This window comes from Amphibalanus amphitrite, unplaced genomic scaffold, assembly GCF_019059575.1.
Source record: "Amphibalanus amphitrite isolate SeventyFive unplaced genomic scaffold, NRLGWU_Aamphi_draft 000116F_arrow, whole genome shotgun sequence".
Taxonomy (NCBI): domain Eukaryota; kingdom Metazoa; phylum Arthropoda; class Thecostraca; order Balanomorpha; family Balanidae; genus Amphibalanus; species Amphibalanus amphitrite.
Genome location: NW_024881611.1, coordinates 195,371 through 219,700, shown reverse-complemented (window position 1 = coordinate 219,700; position 24,330 = coordinate 195,371). Strand labels below are relative to the sequence as shown.

At 47.8% G+C, this 24,330-nt stretch overlaps 1 protein-coding gene across 1 annotated transcript; it reads left to right on the top strand.

Moving 5' to 3' along the window:
- Positions 1-5,830: 5,830 nt before the first annotated feature.
- LOC122381248 (potassium channel subfamily K member 15-like) lies at positions 5,831-24,315 on the top strand. The gene is made up of 7 exons (XM_043365210.1): positions 5,831-6,004; positions 6,065-6,611; positions 18,639-18,850; positions 19,800-19,879; positions 20,293-20,410; positions 23,242-23,322; positions 24,102-24,315. The coding sequence occupies exons 1-7, from the start codon at positions 5,831-5,833 to the stop codon at positions 24,273-24,275; spliced, it is 1,386 nt and encodes a 461-aa protein (XP_043221145.1). The 3' UTR covers positions 24,276-24,315.
- The last annotated feature ends 15 nt before the right edge of the window (positions 24,316-24,330 follow it).

Genomic DNA, 24,330 nt, shown 5'->3' with positions numbered 1-24,330 from the left:
TTTTAAATGTCAACAACCCATAACCATGAAATAATCGAAGGGAAAGTTAGAACAATGTTGCATGTTCATACAAGTCGGTGCTTGCTTAGCGCTTACTTAATCTTATTCGTGACTTTGATAAAAGCTTGACATGATTAGAAATACTTACGCAACTATTAGGAGACAAGCGATTCACCCTATAGGGCCGGCTACTACCCGGCATTAAACTTAAGTACTTACTATAAAACGTCAATACCTGCCTAACATGTCAGTGGAAATGAGGATCTAAAAAGCCGAGGAAATAAAACAGTGGCTAATCACGCCACTCTCGAATTCGAGCGCTGTCTGTGTATGTAGAGTGTTCCCGTTCCCGTATCAACATACGAACGATAAAAAAGTGAACAGAAAAGGCTGAAACCTCACATCAGCCAATACAATGACATCAACCTTAAGCGACCATTACTGAACGATCAAGCTATACGGCTCGATAATGACATTAACCACTGCTGGCCTTGGATCGATAGGCGTTTGGGAGTCGGCTTATTAGAGTGTCTTGTATGATGGGCTGCAAATGGAGCTTTCCGCTAACACACGACCGGATGCCTCGATAGCAGCGGACTGGACTGAACTGACACTGGCGGACAATGAACTCCTGCCGACCGCACAGGGCAAACCTCTTCTATATTTATATCGTGTAGTGCTTTTGCAAGGAGCATTGATAATACTATAAATTAACTTTGAAGCGACCTTCTCCTTGATATTATGTCAAAAATGAAAGAATTATTTACATGTGCATTCGGGCACAGCCCATCATCAGATGTATATTTGAAAAGACAGCATATACATCGTCACAAAAACAAGAATCGACATTTCAAATTCAGCTCGTGAAAATGACACATCAGTATCCTTCGCGCCGTATGGTACCTATCTATATAAAACACACCTATAAACACACACACAAGCACAATTTTGGGGCACATACATACGATAAACTTGTTCTCACATGATACGCCACGAGGACAGATTTTCGTTCAGCCCAGGTTTTCTTTCACTTATGTACAGTGATTCAGTAATTTTCCTATCCGGATGGTCCCTAGTTTTTCACGAGCTGAATTTGAAATGTCGATTCTTGTTTTTGTGACGATGTATATGCTGTCTTTTCAAATATACATCTGATGATGGGCTGTGCCCGAATGCACATGTAAATAATTCTTTCATTTTTGACATAATATCAAGGAGAAGGTCGCTTCAAAGTTAATTTATAGTACTCTTCTATATTGGTTAACCCGCCGTCTTGCAGTTCTCATATACACCATTTAGGTACTTGAGTAGGGTGAATAGGTCAAAAACGCCCCCCTTAAGCGCGAAACCTTCTGACACTCAACCCAACACAGATTACTTAAACCTTTGGGCACCATCATGTAGCTCATTCTTTTTACTACGTTTTGAGACCAAGAAAAGACACCTGCGTGAGGTACTTAACTCCCCAAAAAGGTTTTCGCATACCCTTGCAATAGGGCGTTTTGCCCCATACCCTGGGTAATACGCCCACACCCATGTGCAAAGCGCCCCCACCCCATCTATCAACAGAAAATGATGAACATGGCAGAACTTGACGTCATTCTGACGTCATTTGTGGTCAACCTATCATAGCCTTTGGAATAAAATTTTGTTGCAATGTGTAAAATGGATGCCCGGAGGAGTCCTGAAAGTTTGGTGACGATATCTGCAGTCGTTTAGGATATATCAGCAAAAAAGGACAGGGAGAGGCCTTTTCGGCCCCGACCTACAGGGCGCTACCCTGCACTCTCACCACCGTGCAAAACGCCCCCCTTTCAGAAAACGGGGGGCGTCTTGCCCCATGCATCGAGTAGGCGTCTTGCCCCATCCACTCCATTTCCGGTCAACAAAATATTGACAAAAAACGCGCCACTAACGCCGCAGCATAATATATTCAACAGAATGACAATAAAACGCAGTTTTGAGTGATGTGCACAATAGCAAGTTTTGTGATATAAAGAGGGCATCAAAATATTAGGAATCTTCTGTAAAAACAACAAAAACAACACCCAAAACCAACATCAGCACCTACCCACGCTGCTCCTCAAGACTCAGAACCGGAAATAGAGACCTACGTAAACAAGCAGCTGACTGTTCTGAAAGACAGGATAAAACACCTATCCGTCGATAAGAAATACGATTCTTTTAGGGGAGGCGTTTAACCCAGGGGTGCGTTTTCCCCATAGTTACCCTATCTATAGAGTGAATATTTAACTGAGGGTGTGAGACTCCTGAATACGAGAAGGCACTGAAATAAGCAAACGAACGAACGCATAAAACGAGCAAAACGAAAAAAGAAACAAAAACAGAAAAGGCAAGAGCAAAGCAGGATGAATGCAATGCTTGGAAGACTTACGACACTGAATGATTATCAAAACGGTGCAACCCGGACGCTGTGCGGCTGAATATCATTAGGTGGGCTGTGGCCGAGAGGGTGCTAAACAGCTATATCAACCCGCAAAGGCATAAGCCAGCAGGCCTTATTTCTTCACTAAATCTTCCAGATTTTATAATTCTATAACGATTTACAATCCAGCCTAATAAAAAGCTATTTTAACAAATTGATTGCGTTGGCTAGATAAATAGCAAAATATCACATCAGTCACGCACATCACCATAACGGAAGCCAGCGACGCAGATAAGTCATGTAAGGGAATGCGCGCCACGAGTTGCAGCAATGGAGTCGTTATTGGTTTCGCCCACGCGGCCGACACACGGCAGCCATATTAGGTCGCCGTAATTGCTCATCTGAATATGTTATGAATCTACCCATGCTGACGTCATTAGCTCGAAGCCATTTTGTATAAACGATCGAAGCTACAAATAGGTAGTGCAGCGCAGTTGTGGCTTCGCAAAATGACTCACCGTGTGGACACATAACTATAGAATGTCTTCGATAACACAGTCTGTCAGAAAAGCTTTGTTTTTCGTTCATTCTATCAGGACAGCCAACATTAACTTTGACTCTGAAACTCTGAAGTGACAGCGTAACGCTTCCTTGGTTTAGAATGTTCCATTATGGATGCAAGGTCGCCATTACAAGAAAGTCGCCACATTTTACCAACAAGTATGATCGTAATAATTGCTTTGAAACGAAAGAAGAAAAGTAGCAAGTGGAATGTCAGTACGGCGTTTTATTTATAGCTCCTTGATCAATGATCAGCTATGGATAGCTCGCTTCGTCGAACAACCAATCCTTTACGGCAACGCCGTATGGGACTATAACGGTCTTGCACATTCACACAATCACATAAATATGGCACTCAGTCACATAGTCACACTGGTCACCAGTGGTTTACTTGTTACTCAAACAACAATCACAAACCGAATCACAACGCTAACAACGGTACAACTCATTGGATAAATAAGGACCAGATGATAATGACTTGACTTGCCACAATACACCAAAGTCGGTGGACGGTCAAGCAGACGTTATGGGTCGCATTAGGTAGCTTGGTGTCGATACACATTCCGGCTAACAGTGAGCGTACATATATACAGTTAAACAGAATGGCTTACCTACAGAATGATGTTCCGTTGCTTACAGGCATTCGGCTGCCTGTAATGGTAGGCTGTGCCGCAATACACAGGCTAAGTGATACACCGTAAACCTGTGCCGTTACGCGCGCCAATGAACCATAAACACTTAGTTGCGTGCTAAGCGGCACAACCTAGCGTTCCAGTCAACCTATGGCTAGTGAGGGTTATGACATTTGTAGTCAGCTTGTGTGATGTCCGTGATTCAACCCCCGTTGCCCATACTGCCCGGGTTAGAATCCGGGCATGTTCGTACCGGCCGTGTTACTACTACCCATATTCGTGCTGACCGCGTATGTGCCGTAGCATCGTATAGTGGACATTTACTTATTGAATGATAAATTCCGGCTGTGCCGGCCAGATACAGTCCAAAATAAAATATAAAGCCACTGTTACATAAAATCCGCCGGTAAAGTCCTTTGACAGCCAGGCTCTGATGGAATACATCAAGGTAGGTAATGACTGCATTAGAGATCGCTTTCAACATCATCGGCTTAGCTCTTCAACCTTTAAATAAAGGGCTCGCAGACATGCCTGTGGGTGCTACAGAGCAAAACAAATAACTGTCAATAATGGTGCAGTAAATAGCTTGAATCATGATAATCTAATATAAGTTTATTATCATTTATTTTATATTACGTTTACATCGATAAAAGTAGCATTGGTACGAAACTAATACTTGGTCCGAAGCAAATTATGTACACTTTGAGCAAATGAAAATCATTACCTACATTTTAAAGCTCAGTTTTTCAGTTTTTTTTTTCAGTTTTAGCTCAGTTTTTTTAGCTAAATCAAATTTCATTGCATGAGAGGACTAAGAATACAAAGGCAAAGGGCTATTAAACTGCTATCACGAATTTTTAAAATTTTGAAAATGCTGAAATTTATTTATAACAAGTTTTAAAATTATAGTTTTATTTTTCAAAAAGTTTTTGACTTTCAAAAAATCGGAATATATGTGAAAAAACATGCCCATGATTAACCCAAGCAAGTTTTAGCCCGGTATATCTAAAAATAACCAACTTATACGCATTATAGTAAAAAGTTCACTTTTTTATTTTTTCAAATTATTTTTTTTTTTCAGCACGTTTTTGACATCGCACAACGATATAAATAGCATCATCGTGTTCCTAAGCTCAAACTGCATCTGATAGTCCTCGTTTTTGTTGAAAGTTACAACTTCAAAATTTGCCCTTTTTTGATCTAGAAGTGACCTGACCCCAGCTATGTTCAGCTGAAAATTGTCTCAAATGACACAGACGACACTGCGTTCGAAATCTATGGCTGAAATAAACCATAAAACATGTGTCACGTGACCTATACCTACCTGATATAAAATTTCCGTGACCTAGGATGACCTGGCCTTGACCTGAACAAGTTGGAGCACAAGTTCGGTACCCATGGATATCTAAGGCATACATCAAGGAGTGTGTAACCCAAAAATGAGACAGATCGGACCTGTTATCCGGCGGCCAGAGCCTAAATCGTAAAAAGCCAAAATGTTGATACCTTTTACTTTGACCTGACCTGTGACGTCATCGATGACCTTGAGGTCAATAGAATTACAGATCGTTCAACAGTTTTTCCAGGGCTATCAGACGTCGCTTGAATTTTGACGATCAGCCCAGTGGTTTCGGAGATAGGAGGTGGGCTCTGTAGAACTAGAGCCCCCCCCCCCCCAGTCAGCCGCGTTATGGAAAATACCCCAGTCATGCGCGATTTAATTAAACTGCATCAATCAACAGCGTCCGCAAAGGGCCCGTATGATCACATGATGAAATCGGAGGCCATTAAAAAAAAAAAATGGACCGCAGCGCGCATGGATGGCTGGCGGCTGCACATGGACGCGTCATGATCCACGTCAATCAGGCGACACTTATTTTAACTCCCACGCACATTTTATTCCTGAGAGACGAGTTAGTCTAGGCATGTGCGTGTGGGGGGGGGGCCCCCACACGCACATGCCTAGACTAACTCGTCTCTCAGGACGCAACCGCAATCATCAATGCCTTTCGATAGCTTGTGAGCCGTCAGTCAGTGTACATTTACAATGTCCAATTTCTTTTGATAATTTAGACGGTTTAAGTTTAAGGTCACGTTACCAGAATTCCCAAAGAAGTAGGTAATTTATCCGATAAGATGCACCCTTGCTTTACCCTTGATTGAAGACCAATGTCGATCAATTTGCCATTTCTATCCATTCCTCGGCCGCATTGTCCGTTTGGGAAGTAGGGCTGAGGTGACGTCCGCCGTGATGCCGGTCGATGGCCCCGCCGCAGCGCTCGCCGTGCCGGAGTCGGTGGCAGGTCTCACTGCGGTCGCCTCCGTCGGCGGCGGCGGCGGCGGCGGCGGTCACTCCACTCGAGTCGCCGTCACGCCGCCGGCCGGAGCGGGGCTCATGTACGCCGACGGCGTGCGTGTGACCGTGGTCAGTGAGCTGCTGCGTGTCGATCCGCCGCCCGCCGCCGGACTGGACGCGGCCGGCCAGCCGGCGGCGGACGATGGCCAGCACCGCGACCAGGAGCGCGGCGAGCGCGGCCGGCCGCCGCCCAGCCGCGGCGCGCCGCTCTCGGCCGGGGCAGAGAAGGCGGCCGCCGCGCAGCAGGAGCGCTGGCTGCTGACGGGCGCCACGGGCCTGTCGCGCCGCTGGGTCACCACCACCATCCTGTTCGGCATCATCTTCGCCTACTGCGTGCTGGGCTCGTTCATGTTCCAGGCGATCGAGGGCCCGCTGGACCGCGAGAGTGTTGAGCGCTCGGCGGCGCTGCGCCAGGGCGTGGTGGACGATATCATGGAGCAGCTGCTCGCCAACTTGTCGTGCCACAACGCGTCCGAGGAGGGCGAGCCGGTGTCGGCCGAGTGCGGCCGGCTGCTCGGACAGCTGCGCGGCGCGCTCAACGCGCACGTCACAGAGCGCGTGGTGCAGTTCGAGACGGACCTAGTAGCCATGGTGAAACGGGGCTTTTACCGTACCAGTCCCCAGTGGGACTTTTGGTCGGGCTGGTTCTACAGCGGCACCATCATCACCACTATAGGTAAGGCCCATGAGTCATGACTTAAATGTTCTAACGACGCTGTCAGGTGCACTATACACTCATGCAGAGATCTTGTAGGTGGTAGAGGAGACGGTGCGGCCGAGAGCGATTTTTTTAAAGTTCTTGCTGTAATTTCTATTTTGACATATATGTTTAACACTTTACCTACCATTGAATCAGAACCGCTAGGAAGAATGTTTGAACGCCGCCAAATATTTTTCCAAATTTATTTTTCCCTATTTTACCAAAACAAGTTATTTCTAAAGACAGAGTCCAAAACGTCGATATCACGTATGTCGGTGAATAAACCCCCTTTTCGGCCCGGATTCCACCCAGGTTTGGAACGCCTCGGATCCACTTAAAACTTGAAAACAACACAGCCGGAAATGGAATGGAGGAATAGGTGACCCGAACCATTCATGCCTCGCGTCATGCCTCGCCGCTTAACCTACCGTGCTGAACTAAGTTCACGACATCAACTTCGCAAAGCAGATTGTGGCCCACCCAGTGCAGTGAAGAGTGCACCATACCGGCACCAAACGATTCGCAAGGACCTGGAACTACTTTGCCATTATCACTTTGACACCTATAGGTCATGCCATGACCTAAAGTCCTTTACGGGTCAGGTCGAAAGAACATTTGCACAACAGTTCTTAAATACAGTAGCGGCGGAACACCTTCAATTAAGGGAGGGGGAGGGGGGGGACACTGCCGACTTTCGGTCCCATTCTTTCCATGCAACGCCCATGGGCTAATGTTGAAATGCCCAAATCAAAGGGGGCACGGGGGCACGGTGCCCTCCCCGTTCCGCCGCCTATGCTTAAATATATGTACAAATAGGAAAATTTGCGATTAAAAGCACATCAATCGGTAGCCCATAGACCGTAGTAACTTTCCTTCAAACCGCCAGTAAATATGGGACCTTGTTGACCTATACGCAGTGGGAAGCGTTAAACAATTTGACGCAGTACAGATCCCAGCCCAGGTTCGGGACGCCTCTGATCCATTGGAAACTCGCACACTGACATATGTATGACACAACAAGGCCCTTGAGGCGTGGAAAAGAAGGCAAAAATCATTCCTCATCACTCCTAGCCGTTTAACCAACAGAGTTTAACATAGGTTACGACCCTCAAAATCTAACCATTAGGTTAGCAAAAGTGCTTCAGCTATCGATTATTCTTTTCACCACACTGTAGGTTCACGAAACATGCATCAATTTCTAACAAAATGTCTAACTTTGAGAATTTAAGCCTGTGTCTACAATCACTACGTGGCCCAGCCGAATTAGAGTGCATGCGTTCGGAGTTCGGAAATCTATCCGCCAGGTACCTGTCCAGCCGAGCCTTGAGGCCGCCCCACACTGGAACTCGCATGCGGGTTGCGAGTTTTTGGGTTTTCGGGTTTATTCAACTGTTCAAATCATACAATCTAAGCTGAGTGACCCACACTACCATCTAACAGGCGAGTCTGCATGTTTTTAGCTTGCGAACGACCTTGCATCGCATTCCAATAGTTGATTTTTAGTCAACTTTCGATTGCACTCGCTGCGAGGTCTGCGAGTTCTGCGAGGTTTGCGGGTTTTTCGTTGGAGCCGAATTTTGGTTCGTTGCGCTGGTATTGCGACTATGTGTAATTTTCTGAAGGTGTACCGGCTTCACTGCATTCATGAAGTTGCAATAAAGAACGGTCTAATCACTCTATGAATTAGTATTGTGCCCGCAAACTCAAAACCCGCAAACTCGCAACCCGCATGCGAGGTCCAGTGTGGGGCGGCCTTTACCTCGACGGTTAATTCTGTCAATGAATTCTAGGATTAATTATGAAATAATGAACGATCGAATGCTAAGGATTTGCGCAGTAAGTGGTACTTATCTAGGTAAGAATATACACAACATACCTACAGCGGCGTTCGATGATAACTGCATAAATGATGGCACCTGTGTGGTAGATGATAAATCATATCATTCGTTCTTAATAAGGCAAATTATGGCGGTGATTACCATCACCGAAGGAATAATCACTATTTATTCACAACGATCTATTTATAAACCACGTCCACGTGTTAAAGGGACCCTCCCACCTAACATTAGATTTGAGTTGAGATAGCCAAAATGGGGTCCCTGGCTCATAATTACCGGTTTCGGCACTCACAACATCGAGAAATGCCTTAAATCGGAAATATTGAATTTCAAAATTGCAGCATTTTGATTCAGAGGGGCTAATGCTTAGGAATACCCCTCTGAATGTGTGACGTCAGCGCAGATATTTAACGATTTTTAAATGTTTGACTAAAACGTTTTGTAGCACGCGGTGGTATATGCTATTTGCGCGCAACATCTGCCGCAAACGCCGCACTTCTAAAATAAAGTCGCTAGAAACAGCGGAGATCCCAAAAAAGTAAACAAAAGTAAAAGTCTAATATCTTGAGAACCGGTGAATATTTTTCGGTGAAATTTGGTAGATATTCGTTTTCGCTCTTTCTGAACCGAGCGACATCACTTTCATGCCAATTCATAAACTTTTTTGAAGGTGGGAGGGTCCCTTTAACGTTTCGGAAATCACATTCGGCTATAGAGCCGTGTTAATGAAAAGTGGTTTGTAGCATAAGTATTAGGTAACTTACATAATTTACCCATAGTTAAAATTTCTTGTAAAATGCAACGCACGCTAATTTACATACCTACATTTCAACCTAGAAGAGCTACAAAAAGGCACGAACTAGCATTGCTTTCAGTGTATTAATTATTTGGTCACCTTAAAAGCTAAAGCAATTGAATTCTCTTTTTGGGAAGGAGGGTGGGGGGAGAGGACCACCACCTTGAAGACTTTCTTCGCGATTACTTGAAACGCGTAGGCAATAGCTGAAATTGGCATACCTGACATGTGATTCAAGCTGTATGTTCTGACCCCAACCGAATTTCCAGGTCAGGCCACTGACCTAACGTCATACCAGAGGTATGTCATACCAGAGCTCTGGTACTTGACATAACGTCAAGTACCAGAGCATCTTTTGCAATTAGATGAAACTAATATGACCGTAGATACTAGATACCTCTCTAGCGCTCGTAAGTCAGTCCAGGGCTGCGGAGTCGATGGATTTCCAGCGACTCCGACTCCGACTCCGACTCCGGCTTTCAAAAACCAGCTCCGACTCCTACTCCGACTCCGGGCAGAAATGTCGACTCCGATCGACTCCAACTCCCGACTCCGACTCCGCACACCTGGCAGGGCTGCGGACTCGACAGATTTTCGATGACTCCGACTCCGACTCCGACTCCGCAGCCCTGTAAGTCACAACTCTATATCTCAGGTTACTCATAAAGGTCACCTGCGGTCAGGTACAGGTCTCGCAGCTTTTAACGGCAGGTTTTGCCCCTATAAAATTAAGTAAATTTCCGGCTAGATCTTTTTCGTCTTAAGCTTTTAAGGGTTGAAAATGCGATCGATTTATTCTCACACATGCCTGCCATGATCCTCTAAAATGGCTTTATCGTATAGCAATTAGTTTCTGAGATATACCTAATGCCGGGAAATGCCATGTTGACCTTGAGTGACATCACATATGACGTTGCCAAGCTCTTCGGAATCCTCCATGAACCAACAATGAACTCAGAAAGACCTCCCGAACCGAATAATATGCAACATGATCTCATTCGACCAACTGAGTGACTTAAGTGGCTTTGACATTACCTTAACCTGAGCACTGGCGGATCCAGGGGGGGGGGCCACCGGGGCCATGGCCCCCCCCCAAAAGCCTGAAAGGGGGGGCCAACATATCTTTTGCCCCCCCCCCCAAAACGCTTGAAGAAAAATTAATGTGAGATGGTTGCGTAGTAGATACCTACTAGAATCAGCAGCGTGATTCAATAGCGTAGAGAAAGTCAGGGGTGCGGGAACTACTTTCAGACTGGGGGGGGGGGCACACCATAATAGAGATCAACCTAGGGTCCCCCCAAATCTAGTTTCTCACCGGTTTTAGGCCACTTATTTTTCATCTCTTGGCTTTTTCAACAAAAAAAGAAAACATTTGCAAAAAGGGCGGTATTCCGTCTGAAAGTTGTGGTGGCACCGCCCCCCACTGGTGGATTCAGGGAGGGGGCCACCGGGGCCATGGCCCCCCAAAAGCCTGAAAGGGGGGCCAACATATCTTTTGGCCCCCCTCCCAAAACGCTTGAAGAAAAATTAATGTGAGAAGGTTGCGTAGTAGATACCTAAAAGTTAGAATCACCGGCGTGATTCAATAGCGTAGAGAAACTCAGGGGTGCGGGAACTACTTTCAGACTGGGGGGGGGGGGCACACCATAACAGAGATCAACCTAGGGTCCCCCCGAATCTAGTTTTCTCACCGGTTTTGGGCCACTTATTTTTCATCCCTTGGCTTTTTTCAACAAAAAAAGAAAACATTTGCAAAAAATGGGGTATTCCGTCTGAAAGTTGTGGGGGCACCGCCCCCACGGCCCCATAGTTGGGGGGTGGGCAAGCTGTCCCCACTGCCCCGGTTCCCGTGCCTATGGAGAAACCACCGGGTTTACTAGCTCCCTTCATAAAGTGTCGTCATGTCTTGTCGTCACCCGAGAAGGTCTTATTGCATACATATCGATTGAACTGTCAAGTTAATAAACTTGCTCTGGCAGCCTGACATGACATGACCCGGCAATTTTTCATTCACGGAATATGCGCAATAATTTTTTTAGGAACACTCACTGAGTTGGCGTTGAAAAGCTTGTTTTGTTTGGTAATTGTACAAGAAGCATATCAGGGACCTTTTTGTCCCTTCCCGTGAAACGGTAAAAGACTTATTTCGGTCAGAGCTCAGGCCAATCTCTAAGGGGTCAGTCGGGTCACTTATTTCTTAAAAGGGTCCTTACGGCATCCAAGGACCAATTCCGGCTTTTGAGTGCACCACATCAGCATTTGATGCTGCGACAGATGGTGAAATATGAATCTATGTTACAGGCCGTATGAAAATTGTCCGTTTGCAAACGGCCTGGCCCAGTCAGGGCATATGAAACAGCCTGAAAACACCGGCCGTTTGCAAACCATGACCTGAAATATCAGACCGTTTGAAAACGGCCTAGTTAGTTTCGGCCTAGCGGATCCAGGGGGGCCACGGGGTCATGCCCCCAAGCCTGAAAGGGGGCAACATGTATTTTGGCCCCCAAAAACACTTAAGAAATATGAATGTGAGAAAGTAGCGTAGTAGGTAGAAACTACCGTATCATTAAAAATATGTGAGCTTGAGTGTTGGTCTCGTCTTCACCCAAGAAGTTCTTATTGCATACTTTACCTCTCGATCGACGCGTGAAGTTATCGTGTAAGTTATCATGAATCCGATCGCGACGAAATTTCAGCACCCTCATGTTGACAAAGTCTGAAAATTTCATGACCCTGACCCAAGTGACCTTTGACCTGTGGCCTATTTCTCGAGACTATCCGTGCGTTCGGAGAGCATGGAATATTCACCGTCCCCTGGAATATTCCCCGTGCCGCGTTCGGAGGCGTATCTCTCTGAACGGCCAATCTCCGGGAATGTTCCGCGCGCATGGAGTATTCCACGGATTCCACGTGGAATGTGCCTCTCCGAACGCACCATATGTTTGGCCATGTTTGAGGCCATGTTTGGCCGGAATCGCGATTCCGCGTATGTCGGCTCACATTATCCGCTCGTTTACAGTCTTTTCGTGGTTTAAAACGCTCAAACATGTGAAATGATGTTGGTCCCAACCATTGTGGTGGGTGTCAATGTCACCTTAGGGTCAAGTCAGGTCATTGACCTTTGATGACCTCGGTGCACTTTTCCGAGTTTAACATGTTTCTAGGATAGTTTCGTTTAGCTGATTTTGAATTTAGCATTTAGCAACCATTTGAACATTTACGAAGTAGTTTTGATGCCTTCGTATCATGTTACGAGGTTCGAGGAACGGCAGAGAGGTTCAACCGACACCTCCCAGCCCGCGAAGGCTGCGCCAAGCACCGACCCGGAGCGGTGGTCGATAAAAGCAATTTGAAGTGTTTTCAAAGTAATATTAAGGCACGGGTTGAGTGGGCTACCATTTCTCTCTCTATTTTTTTTTTTAGTTTAAAAAAATTATCGTTTCAGGGCTGTGACGAAAAATAAGTGGCCTAAATCCGATGAGAAAACAGGATTTGGGGGTACCCTAGGTTTGGCTCCTTGCACGAGTTGGCCCCCCCCCCCCCCCAAAACGCAAGTCTGGATCCGCCAGTGAACCTGAGGTCAACACCCAAAGCTTACCTCATCAAAGCAAGATGCGCCCGAGCATGGCAAACACGATGGCGCCAAAGTCGCGGCTTTATGACTATTTCTGGCGAAGTTATTCACAAAAAACCGAACCCGCACTTAAGGGCACTTGACTTAGAGTTCACATGTTGATCTTAGGCTTTAAAAATCGGGTAACTTCCAGCCGCTGCGTCTTGTAATGGCCCAAACGGTGGGTTCTACCGCGGAGGCCGTGGTTTGTGAAGAAATAAACCGATAGGTCCGGCGAGGGGCCGGACCTATTGGTTTTCTACATACACCCCGGCCGAAAGGGGGTCGTTACGACCCCTTCGCCGCTTCGCCCCTAATTGAGCTAAGGTCTCGCGAAAAAAGCGTATGCGCCGGGTGTAACGATTGATTAGTAGCAATTGATTGGTAGGGATTACCACCAAATTTTAATTAAGGTCTCAGGTAAACCGGTGACCTCTGAGGTTAGGTCAAGTGCCCCAAGGCACGGGTTGGTATTTGGTAAATAACTTCACCAAAAGTCGTCGCAGAGCCGCGAAAAGGACACCGTCGTGTTTATTATCTTACTGAGGCGTGTCGAATGGTGTAGTTTTTGTTTGGGTGAGGTCAACTTAAGGTGTTAATCTCAGGTCAAGGTCAGGTCAGAGCCTCTCAGGTTACGAAGTTAGTTTAAGGAGGTCATATTGCAAATCATTCGATTCGACAGGGACAGGTCTTCCCGAGTCCATTGGTGGCTTTCCCGACTCGCTAGCTCAATTCGATCGGGAGTTATTGACAAAAAAGTTCTATGACCCCAGTGATGTCATAAATGATGTCACCCAAGGTCAACGGTGGACAAATGAAGCATTGGACTTACAAGTCGTGCAGGAAACCACGATTCCATGTGCTTGAACTAGGATTAGATCATTCCCGGCGCTAAAATAGCATTTTCCACATTTCCCAATTGACTTATAATGGTGAGTGGTGACCAACCTAACCTCTCTGAAAAAATGCGAGATATATAAGCTGTGAAAACTCTGGAGGATACTAACTAGGTCCTGTAAGTTTCATCTTCCTGTGAAAGCTCCTATGGCACTGAGGGCGTTGCGAAGTTGCGACATTTTAGGACCATGCAGAGGTTCACTTATGACGTCATAGGTCATATGAAGCATTGTCATGACCTGACGCGAACTGAAACAGCGTTGAGGTCACAAGATCCAACTTGAATGAAGGTCAGGTATACAAAGTTTCAGATCTCTATCTCCTGTATTTTTCCGCGCTATCGCGAAAAAATCTATGGGGATCGGAGCGGCACCCACCCCCCTCGGCCGAAGTTTAGACCCCCGGGTGGGTCTAAACTTCATAAGCAGTTTAGAGGAAATTACAGAAAACGATAGGGGGCCAGTAGAATGCCTTAGTCATGTGCGGTTAAATGCGCCTTTACCCTCGCCGGACCATCGGTTTTCGGGGGGGGGGGGGGAAGGAGGGTTGAAAGCGCCTTTACCCTTGCGGGACCTTTCGGTTTTCGAGGGAGGGGGGTAGATTTAGAACCCCTCGCCGTTTCGCCCCGATTTCGCCCTTTGATAGAAATGGTATACTCGCGATCTAAGTTAGGCGACGCAGCGACTATTACCCAATTCTAAGGTCTCAGGTCAACGACAACCAGCGCAGACTGGTTATTGATTCACCTTTTTTGGATCGATTCAATCATTGATTCATTTGATTTTTTTCTGATTCAATCACCGTTTGATTCCTTTAAAAAAATTAGTGAATTGATTCCTTTTGATTCAGAGAATCAAAAAACAAAAAGGAATGATTCACGTTTAATTTAGCCAAAAAGCCTTAACCCTCGCCCATGTAGGGGGGGGGTTGGTGCAACCCCCCCCTGAGGCTTTTCGGAAATAGGTAGTGCAAAAACGGCGGCGCGCAGCGCCGCCAAATTTTGGGTACCTTATGGGGCAAACCTTGCGCATCTTTTGATAAAAAAATTTGACCGGGTCATGTCAGGTCACGGAGTTATGACGTCACAAAGGGAACAGCCTCCGGCCGGATTTTCACAAACTGAGTGCCAACGCCCGAGGTTTCCTGCCGGTGGTACGAAAATCTGTTGATGGATCGTGATGAAACTTCCCATGCATGTTGGGGCAAGTATTGGCTATCATATGGTATAAGAAACTTGACCGGGTCAGGTCAGGTCACGGAGCTATGACGTCACAAGAGGAACAGCGTCCGGTACTATTTTTGAAAAGCGCCCGAACCACTATTTTGCTAATTCTTGTCACCTCAATGGGAATATGCAGCAATATTAGCTTCTATAGGGAGCAAATGGACCTCCCAAATCCAAAAATACAATCAGATTTCAAAAATTTAAATTTTGATTTTTCGAATTTCTGCCGCCGACTGTGACCTTGCCGACTTCCGGCGCTCCCAACGCGCCATTTTTAGAGCTAGGGAAACGAAATACATACCAAACGATAGAGAATTGATCAGGGAACACGATAGTGAAGGTTTCAAGTCGATATCTCCCACCGTTTTGCCGCAATCGCCGCGAAAAGTTGAAAAAGTCTATTTTTCCGAAAATTTGACCTTTGACCGGTCAAAAGTAGGTCAAATGTTGACCTAGGACCAAAAAATATACCACCAATCGCGAGACCTCGGCGAGAGCAATCCGTTGGTCTTTTCCGCTAAGCTCTACGACGCTCCGTTTTCAAACGCCAAGGGGGGGGGGGGTCGCACCAACCGCCCACCCCTGCATGGGCGAAGGTGGCAGATCGCCGTTTACGGGCGAGGGTTAATCATTTTTTTTTCTCGATTCGATTAAAAAAATATAACAAATACCAGATATATTATTGTAGGTATTTGTTGTGTTCTTTTTGTTGTCATACACTTATCATGACATGGTGGTGGTGTTAACATTTGTTGATAATGAACTAACGCTCACTTCAATTTTTTTTGAAGTTCATGAATCGTTAATTTGTTTGATTCAATCAACCCTGATTCCCAATTCGTCAGATTCAATATTGGCTTGTGAATCGAGCAATCCTGGCGGTGAATTAAATCTTTTTGATTCAACAAATTTTCTTTGATTCAATCCAATCGATTCAATCACGGGTGAATCCAACACCAGTCTGAACCAGTGACCTCTGACTCACTTCTGAGATCCAATGGTAGCGTAGCGAGGTTTTGTTTGTTGAATAAAAAAAAAAATGGTCGCGAGCCGCGATTTTAAGCACCATTGTGTTCGTCATGATCAGGGTCATCTTATGCTACATTTTTTGTTTTGCTTGGGTGAGGTCAACTTAGGGTGGATTAAGCACCTCAGGTTAAGCACCGGTGCTCTGAGATTCCGCGCCGGGCCGGGGGGGGGGGGGTGTCTGAACACCCCCTTCTAACTCGGCTCCTGGACCACGTAGCGACACGCGGTAAGCGGCAATCGAAAAAACGTCCAAAATAAGGACGAAAACACTCAGTCATTTTTTGGGTCAGGTCAAACGTCAGGTCACCAGAGGTCACCAAAGGTAAAATGTTGACTATTTCAGCATTTTGGAAACTGCCAACGGCTATCTCGGGAACCGATAGAGCTATAACGCCGCAGAAAAGCGCATTCGATAGCCCTTTTACAGACCTTTCTGAGTATTGTTCTCAGATTTGACCTCAGGTCAACGATTTAGCCTCCAGAGGGTAAAAACTCCAAAAATAGCCGTTTTTACGAAAATCGGTTTTTCGGCGATAACTTTTGACTCAAAAGAGCCATAACATTACTTTTGCCAGCATCGTGTTCCTCTCGTCGAGACGCGTCGAATGAACAATTAATTGACCTTGAAAGGTCAACTTGAAAATTTGACCTCAGGTCAAGGTCATGACCTGACCGGAAAAGGTCATGTTGCATATCAGTCGATCCGCAACGTCAAGCCGAACACATCTAAGGCGTTTTCAGCGCTCTAGCACGCCTCTATCAGAAGAGAGTTCAGTGATCAGAAGTTATTAGCGAAAAACTGTTAGATTCTGTTCGTGACCTGAGATGACCTCGGGGACATAACGAGGGGTCACAGTTGCCATTTTCCGGTTCAGTGTGTCAATTTTACCTACATCTCGATGTTTGAGAGTGTCTAGAATAGCGTTCGTGCAAAACAGACGCTTTTCAATTTTCTCCCATTGACTTGTAATGGAGAGGCCGCAAAATTGACCTGACCTTAGGTCACCGATATCAAAATTCCGAGACAAACATTTTATAGATAATGTTGCTCTAATCAATCGCTGAAAGTTTCAAGGCAATCGATCAATCGGTGTAGCTATGACGAGCATTCTTATTTTTCTGAGGTGAGGTCACTTGGCGTGACCTGGTGACCTGACCTAAGGTGACCTGGGTCTGAAATTTTCACAACATGTGCAGGAAAGATGCACGAACAGGTGTGCCAAAAACGGCGGCGCTCCGCGTCGCCGTTTTTGAGATATCTGCGAAAAACTACAGGGGGGTGTGTGTGTGTTCAAACACCCCCCCCCGGCCCGGCGCGGGTTAAGGTCAGGTCAAAGCCGCTCTTAGCACTAGGTGGTCAAAGAAGGCCTTATTGCATTACATTCGATTAAGCAGGTCTAGCTGTGTCCAATGATAGCCTTACCGAATAGCTAGCTCTAAGCTCAATATGATCGAGAGGCATTAACGAAAAACTCCGTATGACATCAAGTGAACTGAGTGACCTCATGCACGCTCCTCAATGAAAAATCAGCATTGGACCCCAGAAGGAGTGTATTGTCTCACGATTCCAGGTTCTTGTGATGGTTTTTATCATTTCAATCGCCAAAATAGCGGGCTCATTATTGATCGATTGATTTATAATAGTGTGGTTGTGTATACGACCTCACCTCAAGTAACTGTTAGGTAGGAAAGGAAAAATCCGAAATATCAAGTTGTGAGGGACTTCTTCCTTATAATTTTTAGCTGCCGAAAATTTATTGGCACCGAGGGTGTTGCAAACTTGCGACATTTGTTAACCGTGCATGACGTCATAGGTCAGTGACCTGACTTGAACTTGAAAATGTGGTCGAAGTCACTAGGCCGGCTTGAATTAAAGGTTAGGTTGGTTGGTTTGGGTTCAGCACCACATCCAGTGGACCAAAGTGCTAACCGGAACTCTCACGCTGTTCCAAGCGATCAGGCAGCGGCAATGCCACGTGCATTGCCCGGGAATAATTAAAGGTTAGGTTCAGGGTTAGGTTTGTCAGCTTTCAGCTTTCTATTGCAATCACGTCCCGAGGAACTATGAGAAAGCAACGAAAATCGTCAGGGATGGGAGCTGTCAAAGTCGTGGGGCAATGCGAGGTCATCCGGAGTTCGTCAATAGTTATCGATCAAATTGAGCTCGCGAGACGGGAAAGCAGCTCTGACTCAGGAAGACCTGCCGAATAGAATGATATGGGAGATCACCTCATTCGAACAGCTTCAAGACTGAGAGGAGGCAGGAGTGGGGGCACCTGCCTCCTCTCGGCCTGCGATGTCTTCTGAAATCTAACGGCGTAGAGACGGCCAGGGGCGATTTCTGACCGTGTGGTGGGTGACGCTTGCTGTCTAATGTTTGACGTTGGCGGCTCACGGAGGTGACGTCTTGATCTGACGCTGCTCCAACTGCTGACTTCGATGTCTCACAGTGTAACATGGTAACGACGGTAATATCTTGCATCAATGATTCGGCGACGTCCCACCGCGCTGTGGTCCCTGCCGTCTGACGTTCCACTGTGCTTCCTGTCGCAGCTCCGACGTCTCCCCATGCCGACACCACTGACTGCTCGTCCCTTTTTGGCAGGTTACGGGCACATGGTGCCGGCCACCACGGTCGGCCGCGCCATCACCATGCTGTACGCGCTGATCGGGGCGCCACTGTTCCTGGTGCTGCTCTCCGACTCGGGCAAGCTGCTGACGCGCTCGCTGAAGCTGATGTGGGCCGTTCTGAGCCGGCTGGCCGACACGCTTCGCTCGCCGAACCGCTCGCTGCAGGCCGTCTCGGCCGCCGTCCGGGTGGGTGTGTGTTAGGAAGGGAAGTAGAGAGGGAAAAGGAGGGAGAGGGAGGGAGGGAGGGAGGGAGAGGGAAAGAGAGAACGCAGGAGGGAGAGGCAAAGAAAGAGGGGAGAGAGATGTTTGCATTGCACGCGACATGACGATCGATCAGAATTGTATTGGTTTGGTGCATCGTTTGTTTTGTGTATGCAGCCGTATCCAGGGTGAGGTAAAGACCGGGCAACACATTTCATTTGCTGACGCGCATTTCTCGAATTAGATGTTTGGGTAAAGCCGCCAGTGGGAATGTGTTCCGAGCAGCATTTGTAGTGCTTTTGTGACGTTTATGTGGACCAACATAAGCGTCCTGTCGTTTTATGTGAAAAGAAATCGCATGCCAGTGGCTTATTCAGCAGAGCGGTGCTTTACAAATGCATGGCACATTAGCCGAGTGGAGACCGTCAGGAATCTAATAATAGGCGGTGCAGCGGTGATCACGCGGTGTGCTGCTGGGTTGCCGGGACGAGCTGTGGTTGTAGGGTCACCGGTCGGGTCGCCGGGCCGGCCTGTGGTGGTCGGGTTGCCGGGAGTCGCGGAGCCCGCGGGGTCGGCGGCGGCACCGCGCTGAGACCCACCACGTTCCAGCCGTGGACACCGACCGGCTGCTCATTTGGGGGCAGGCCGCCGCCGGACCTCATTTCAGTTGCATTATAAACGAGCGTGAGCCGGGGTCGGCCCGCCTCCATACAGCTGGGAGGTCACCGCCGGCGCCGAGCGACCCCTTCCCTGCACGGGAAGGTCATCGTCGGCGTCATCTCTCGTGACGACCGATCGTCGGTGTCGAGATCCCATGTTTGTGACCGCAAATTAGTTACTAAAACAAACGTTTAAGTAGTGTTATTGTTTTTCATCATATAATAACTTGATTGTGGAAGTCACTTATGATTTTTTTTTTCTCTCGTATTTTCAGATTCGAGCCAGCAGTCCTAGCTATGTGGTGGACGAGCAGTTTGACCTTCCAATAATGGTGGCCTTGTCATTAGCGCTGTGGTAAGTGGGTATTATCCAAACCAATCAATATAAAATTAATGCTTAATTTATCAACATGATCCCATGACGTATCCAATCCAATGATGAATATTTTCAGCTATAGTTCAGATAAAGTTCCACTGATAAAACTGCTCCAGTGAATAATTTCAATTTTACATTGTCTATCAAGGACCTATCTTTCAGTAAAGTGGGTAGGTAATGTTCCCCAAAAGTGCCTATACACTAAGCACCGAACGATAAGATCCATGCCCGATAACAATAATTTCAAAACACAAAACATGTAGGCATAAACGAACGTGAAACGGAACAGATTTCACAAATGACCGGTTCTTGTCACCCTTTTCCTGTCAAACATTTCTTTATGCAACTATGTCCACTGTACGCACAACTAACCACAATGCGCTTGTTTTCAGTTACCTTCTAATGGGAGCAGCAATATTCCAGCAAATAGAAGATTGGAACTACTTCGAATCACTCTATTTTGTCGTTATCTCCATGTTTACTATTGGATTTGGAGACTATGTTATCTCGGTGAGTACTCATATACTTGGCACTTCACTTCAGGCATCCGCATGTTGTTCCACACGTTCTTCCGATTATAATCCAATCAGTCACTTTGCTCGGCCTGTGTAAAACTAGTGGTAAAGTAATCCTGGGTGAGACGGGTTTATGTGATCTGTGGGCTGTGGCAAACGTTACACATATGAATAAATACCTAGCATTTCGGGAAACCCAGAGGGGAGGGAGTGGTCCATTTGCTGAGTGTTCAAACACTCGTCCTCCATCGAAGTGTTGGTAAAGGTGACGTGATAATGTGTACCGTGTTGAGGTGTTGGTAAAGGTGACGTGATAATTCATACCGTGTTTGTTTCCCACAACATGGTCCATCAACCAATTGCCGGGTCACAGTGGCCGCGTTTATCATTGCCGGACCAACAGAGCCGCCCGCCTCGAGTGCCGCACGGGTCCTTTTAGCAGCCCACAGGCGTGACTGGCTCCTGGACCTCCTCGTAGCCTGTTGGCGGACATATCAAAGGAACAATGCGACCCTCAGTGCGTCACACGCCTCTATATGCGCCTGTCAATGATAACATTCACTCATTCACGCGTTTTGACATGATAATAACGCGAATAATTTGAAATGAGCCATCAGTTATGTAACATGCAATGCAAGACACTGAAAATACAATAAAGAAGTAAAATATAATTTATTTATTAATTTAGGGTCTTAGGTCTTGTTGAGGTTTAGACCATTGAAATAAGTTTATAAGTATTATTACTTTATAATACATAATGTATTAAATGTAACGTATGCACCCGCTGAAAAAGTACCCAGCTTTATCATGTGTGCCACAAAGTTGATGTGCAATTTAAAATAGATCTGCATGCCTCGTGCTGACGTGCTGCACATTCGCCTGCAAACAAAGACCTGTAATTCATGGGCCCAGTTCCAGTTTCGGGCGGAACAAAGGCGGCCAGGTAGCCGGCCTCAATTTCGCCCGGTGGTGAGGTTATTTGCAGACCCCGAGTGTCCGGCGCCACCGCTACCGAGCTAAACCAATCTATGCACGCAGTCACGGGCCGGGCAATCGCGACCGTATGTTTCCGGACTGCTGACCCCGTGTTTCCCTGCGCCTGGCCGCTGAAGCCCTCAGCAGTGTTCGCCACGGGCCGCAAAATCCCAGTCCAGCCCAGCCCAGGCCCATGGGTTCACAGCCCGGCCCAGCCCGAGCCCATTCACGGTAAAAGCTTCAAAGCCCAGCCCGGCCCAGCCCGTCAAAAATGAATGGATTGAAAATTATTGACACCACACAGGTACCCATAGGAAGCAAAGAAACAATCTTTTGCGAGCAGCATGCACAATGCACATTGCATGCGTGCTTTATTAACTCGTCTTTTAGTCTTGCACAGTAATAAGCTATGTAGTTATAGTTTTTGTCTCAGTTGCAAACCCCTGACTCCACTTTACAGTTCTTGGCCCAGCCCATCCACAGCCCATCGATCCTGCATATTTGAGGGCCCAGCCCAGCCCGTAGCCCAGCCCAGCCCAGCCCATGGCCCATTGGGCTGGCCCGGCCCATGGCGAACACTGGCCCTCAGCCCAACGCTGGTTCACCCCACGGTCACTGGCGATTGACGATGACTGCTGCTACCTCTCCCTTTCCTGATGTAGAGCGCTGCTTCCCTCCCTTCCCCTAACGGTGACCTCTGCTTCCCCTCCCTCCCCTGACGTTGAGCGCTGCTTCCCCTGCTTCCCCCTGGCGGTGACCAGTGACCGCTGCTATCCCTCCCCCTCCTGACATTGACCGCTTGTATTCCTCCCTTTGACGTTGACCTCTGATACCCCACCTACTGACGTTGACCGCTGCTTTCCCCTCCCTCCTCTGACGTTGACCTATGCCAGCCAACCTCCCCGTGGCCGTGACCACTGACCACTGATACGCCGCCCCTGACGTTAACCTCTGGTATTCCCCATCCCCTCCGGCCCAGCGAATACCAAACGAGCCACTTCCAAAGCGCGCAGTCGTAAAACTTCCCTGGTTTATATTCCAGTTGGCCCACTCAGAGGTCTTTTGACAGATTCCCTGTACCTATTACATATAGTGGAATTCGTCGTCTCGCAGTTGGTAGCATTCCACAATCCTTTTACTATGCAGTTAAACCGTTCATTATTTGATTATTAACTGGGCCTTTTTTGTTATGAGATCATCTGTTGTCAAAAAGCAGGGCGTCTGCCGTCTTCACAGTCGAAGAACGGCGTAATGTCGTCGCCAGTTGGCGTCGGGTAGGTATTTGTGCGGCACGTAATATAATAATCAGTGTCCGTTGTGTAGCAGCTCGGGTTATTATCATTGTGCGTGCCTGCCTCCGGCCACTGGCGGGCGATAGCCTTGTTTGTCGGTAGGTACGTACATACGGCCTCAGTTGTGCTTCCTATCAGCAGTAGAGCACGGACTGGCACGCCGGAGCGGCAGTGCTAGGCACCGTTTGCAGGCAGAGTTCGCGGCCAGGGGGCCCACATTTTGTTTGCCTATCGGGGTTAAGCAATCAAGTGGGCCCACATTGACGACCGTTCGGAGGCCTAGAGCTGGGGGGGGGGGGGGGCAGCGGGCCCACACACCGTTCATAGGCTCAGAGGCCAGAGCCGGCGGTCGGTTGACCCACCATCCACGTTGACACATCGTTCGGTGGCCGCTTATCACCTTTTATGTCGCTGACGTCACCGGCGTCACCAGCGCTGCAACGAGGACCGCCGCCCCGGCACTCGGGTGCCCCCATGATCACTTTACTAATAGCCGGCCTGCAGACCGCCACTCAAAGCCACGCCACTTGACCAACACTCCGACTGCCTTCCATTGCAGGATTCGGCCACGATGGCCGCGTCGATGGCGTACTTTGTCTTCGGGCTGGCGCTCACCTCCATGTGCATCAACATTGTCAAGGTGAGGTCTGGGCTGCGGCAGGCGGCGGGTGCGTGGCGGCCACCCAGTCGATCCTCTGCGGCCATCCGTGCCGCTATTTCGGGCCCGGCAGCCGTGCATGTGCCGGGGGAAATGACGGCGCTCGATACCGCTCCGCCAAATAAGGAGCCGACCCACAGCCGACAGTGTCAATCTATAAACTGTTCGATTGAGATCCATTTTAATTTGTGTTATGGCGAGGACAATTATCGGATCATCATGGTAATAGGCTGCTGCGGTGGCGCCAGTTTTGTTGACGTGGCAACGCCGCTGGGGACTAATTATACTGCGTGGACCGCGGGAATAGGTAAAGTGGAAGACATAACGAAATTAATTGCCTGTCAACATGGAAATGAACCTTGATAATGATGATAAGTTGTCTTGCAGGCCGCCACCGACACATGTGTAATAACATCGTAGCATGTAAGATTTGGATACAAACACAATTTCCTCTGAAGTTGTGCGACTGTGCGTGCTATTAGTTATTTCTTCTCCGAAACAATGCCGGCAAGGCGCTGCCTTCCGACTACCAGGATCCCGGGTTCGAGATAATTGACATTGCATAATATGCGCATTGCGCATATAACTTGCTGTTTGCTGGATCAAGCAGCTAACTACACCCAGTGAAAGTCCTTGAATGGAAAGACTGTGGCCAAGGGTGCCCCAAACCATCATCACCATTGATACGCTGCTTCTCAGTTCCTGTTCACGGCCGGCGCGCGCACTCGCCCCCTGACGCCGCTCTGTCCCCTGTGTTCCAGTTACGCTTTTCTGCTTTCTTCACGACGGTGGGAACGACCATAACCGACCAGCTGCGGAAGGGCTCGCGCTCGCTGACACCGCGCCGTGTAGAGGTGGCGCCTGTGCACGGCGCCGACCGGGGCGAGGCCAAGGTGGCCTGGCACACCAAGAGCCCGTTCGTCAGCAGCTCCTGAGGACCGGATGGCTGGTCCGGCGGGATGCTGAGGCGCGACAGTCGGCAGGGAGACA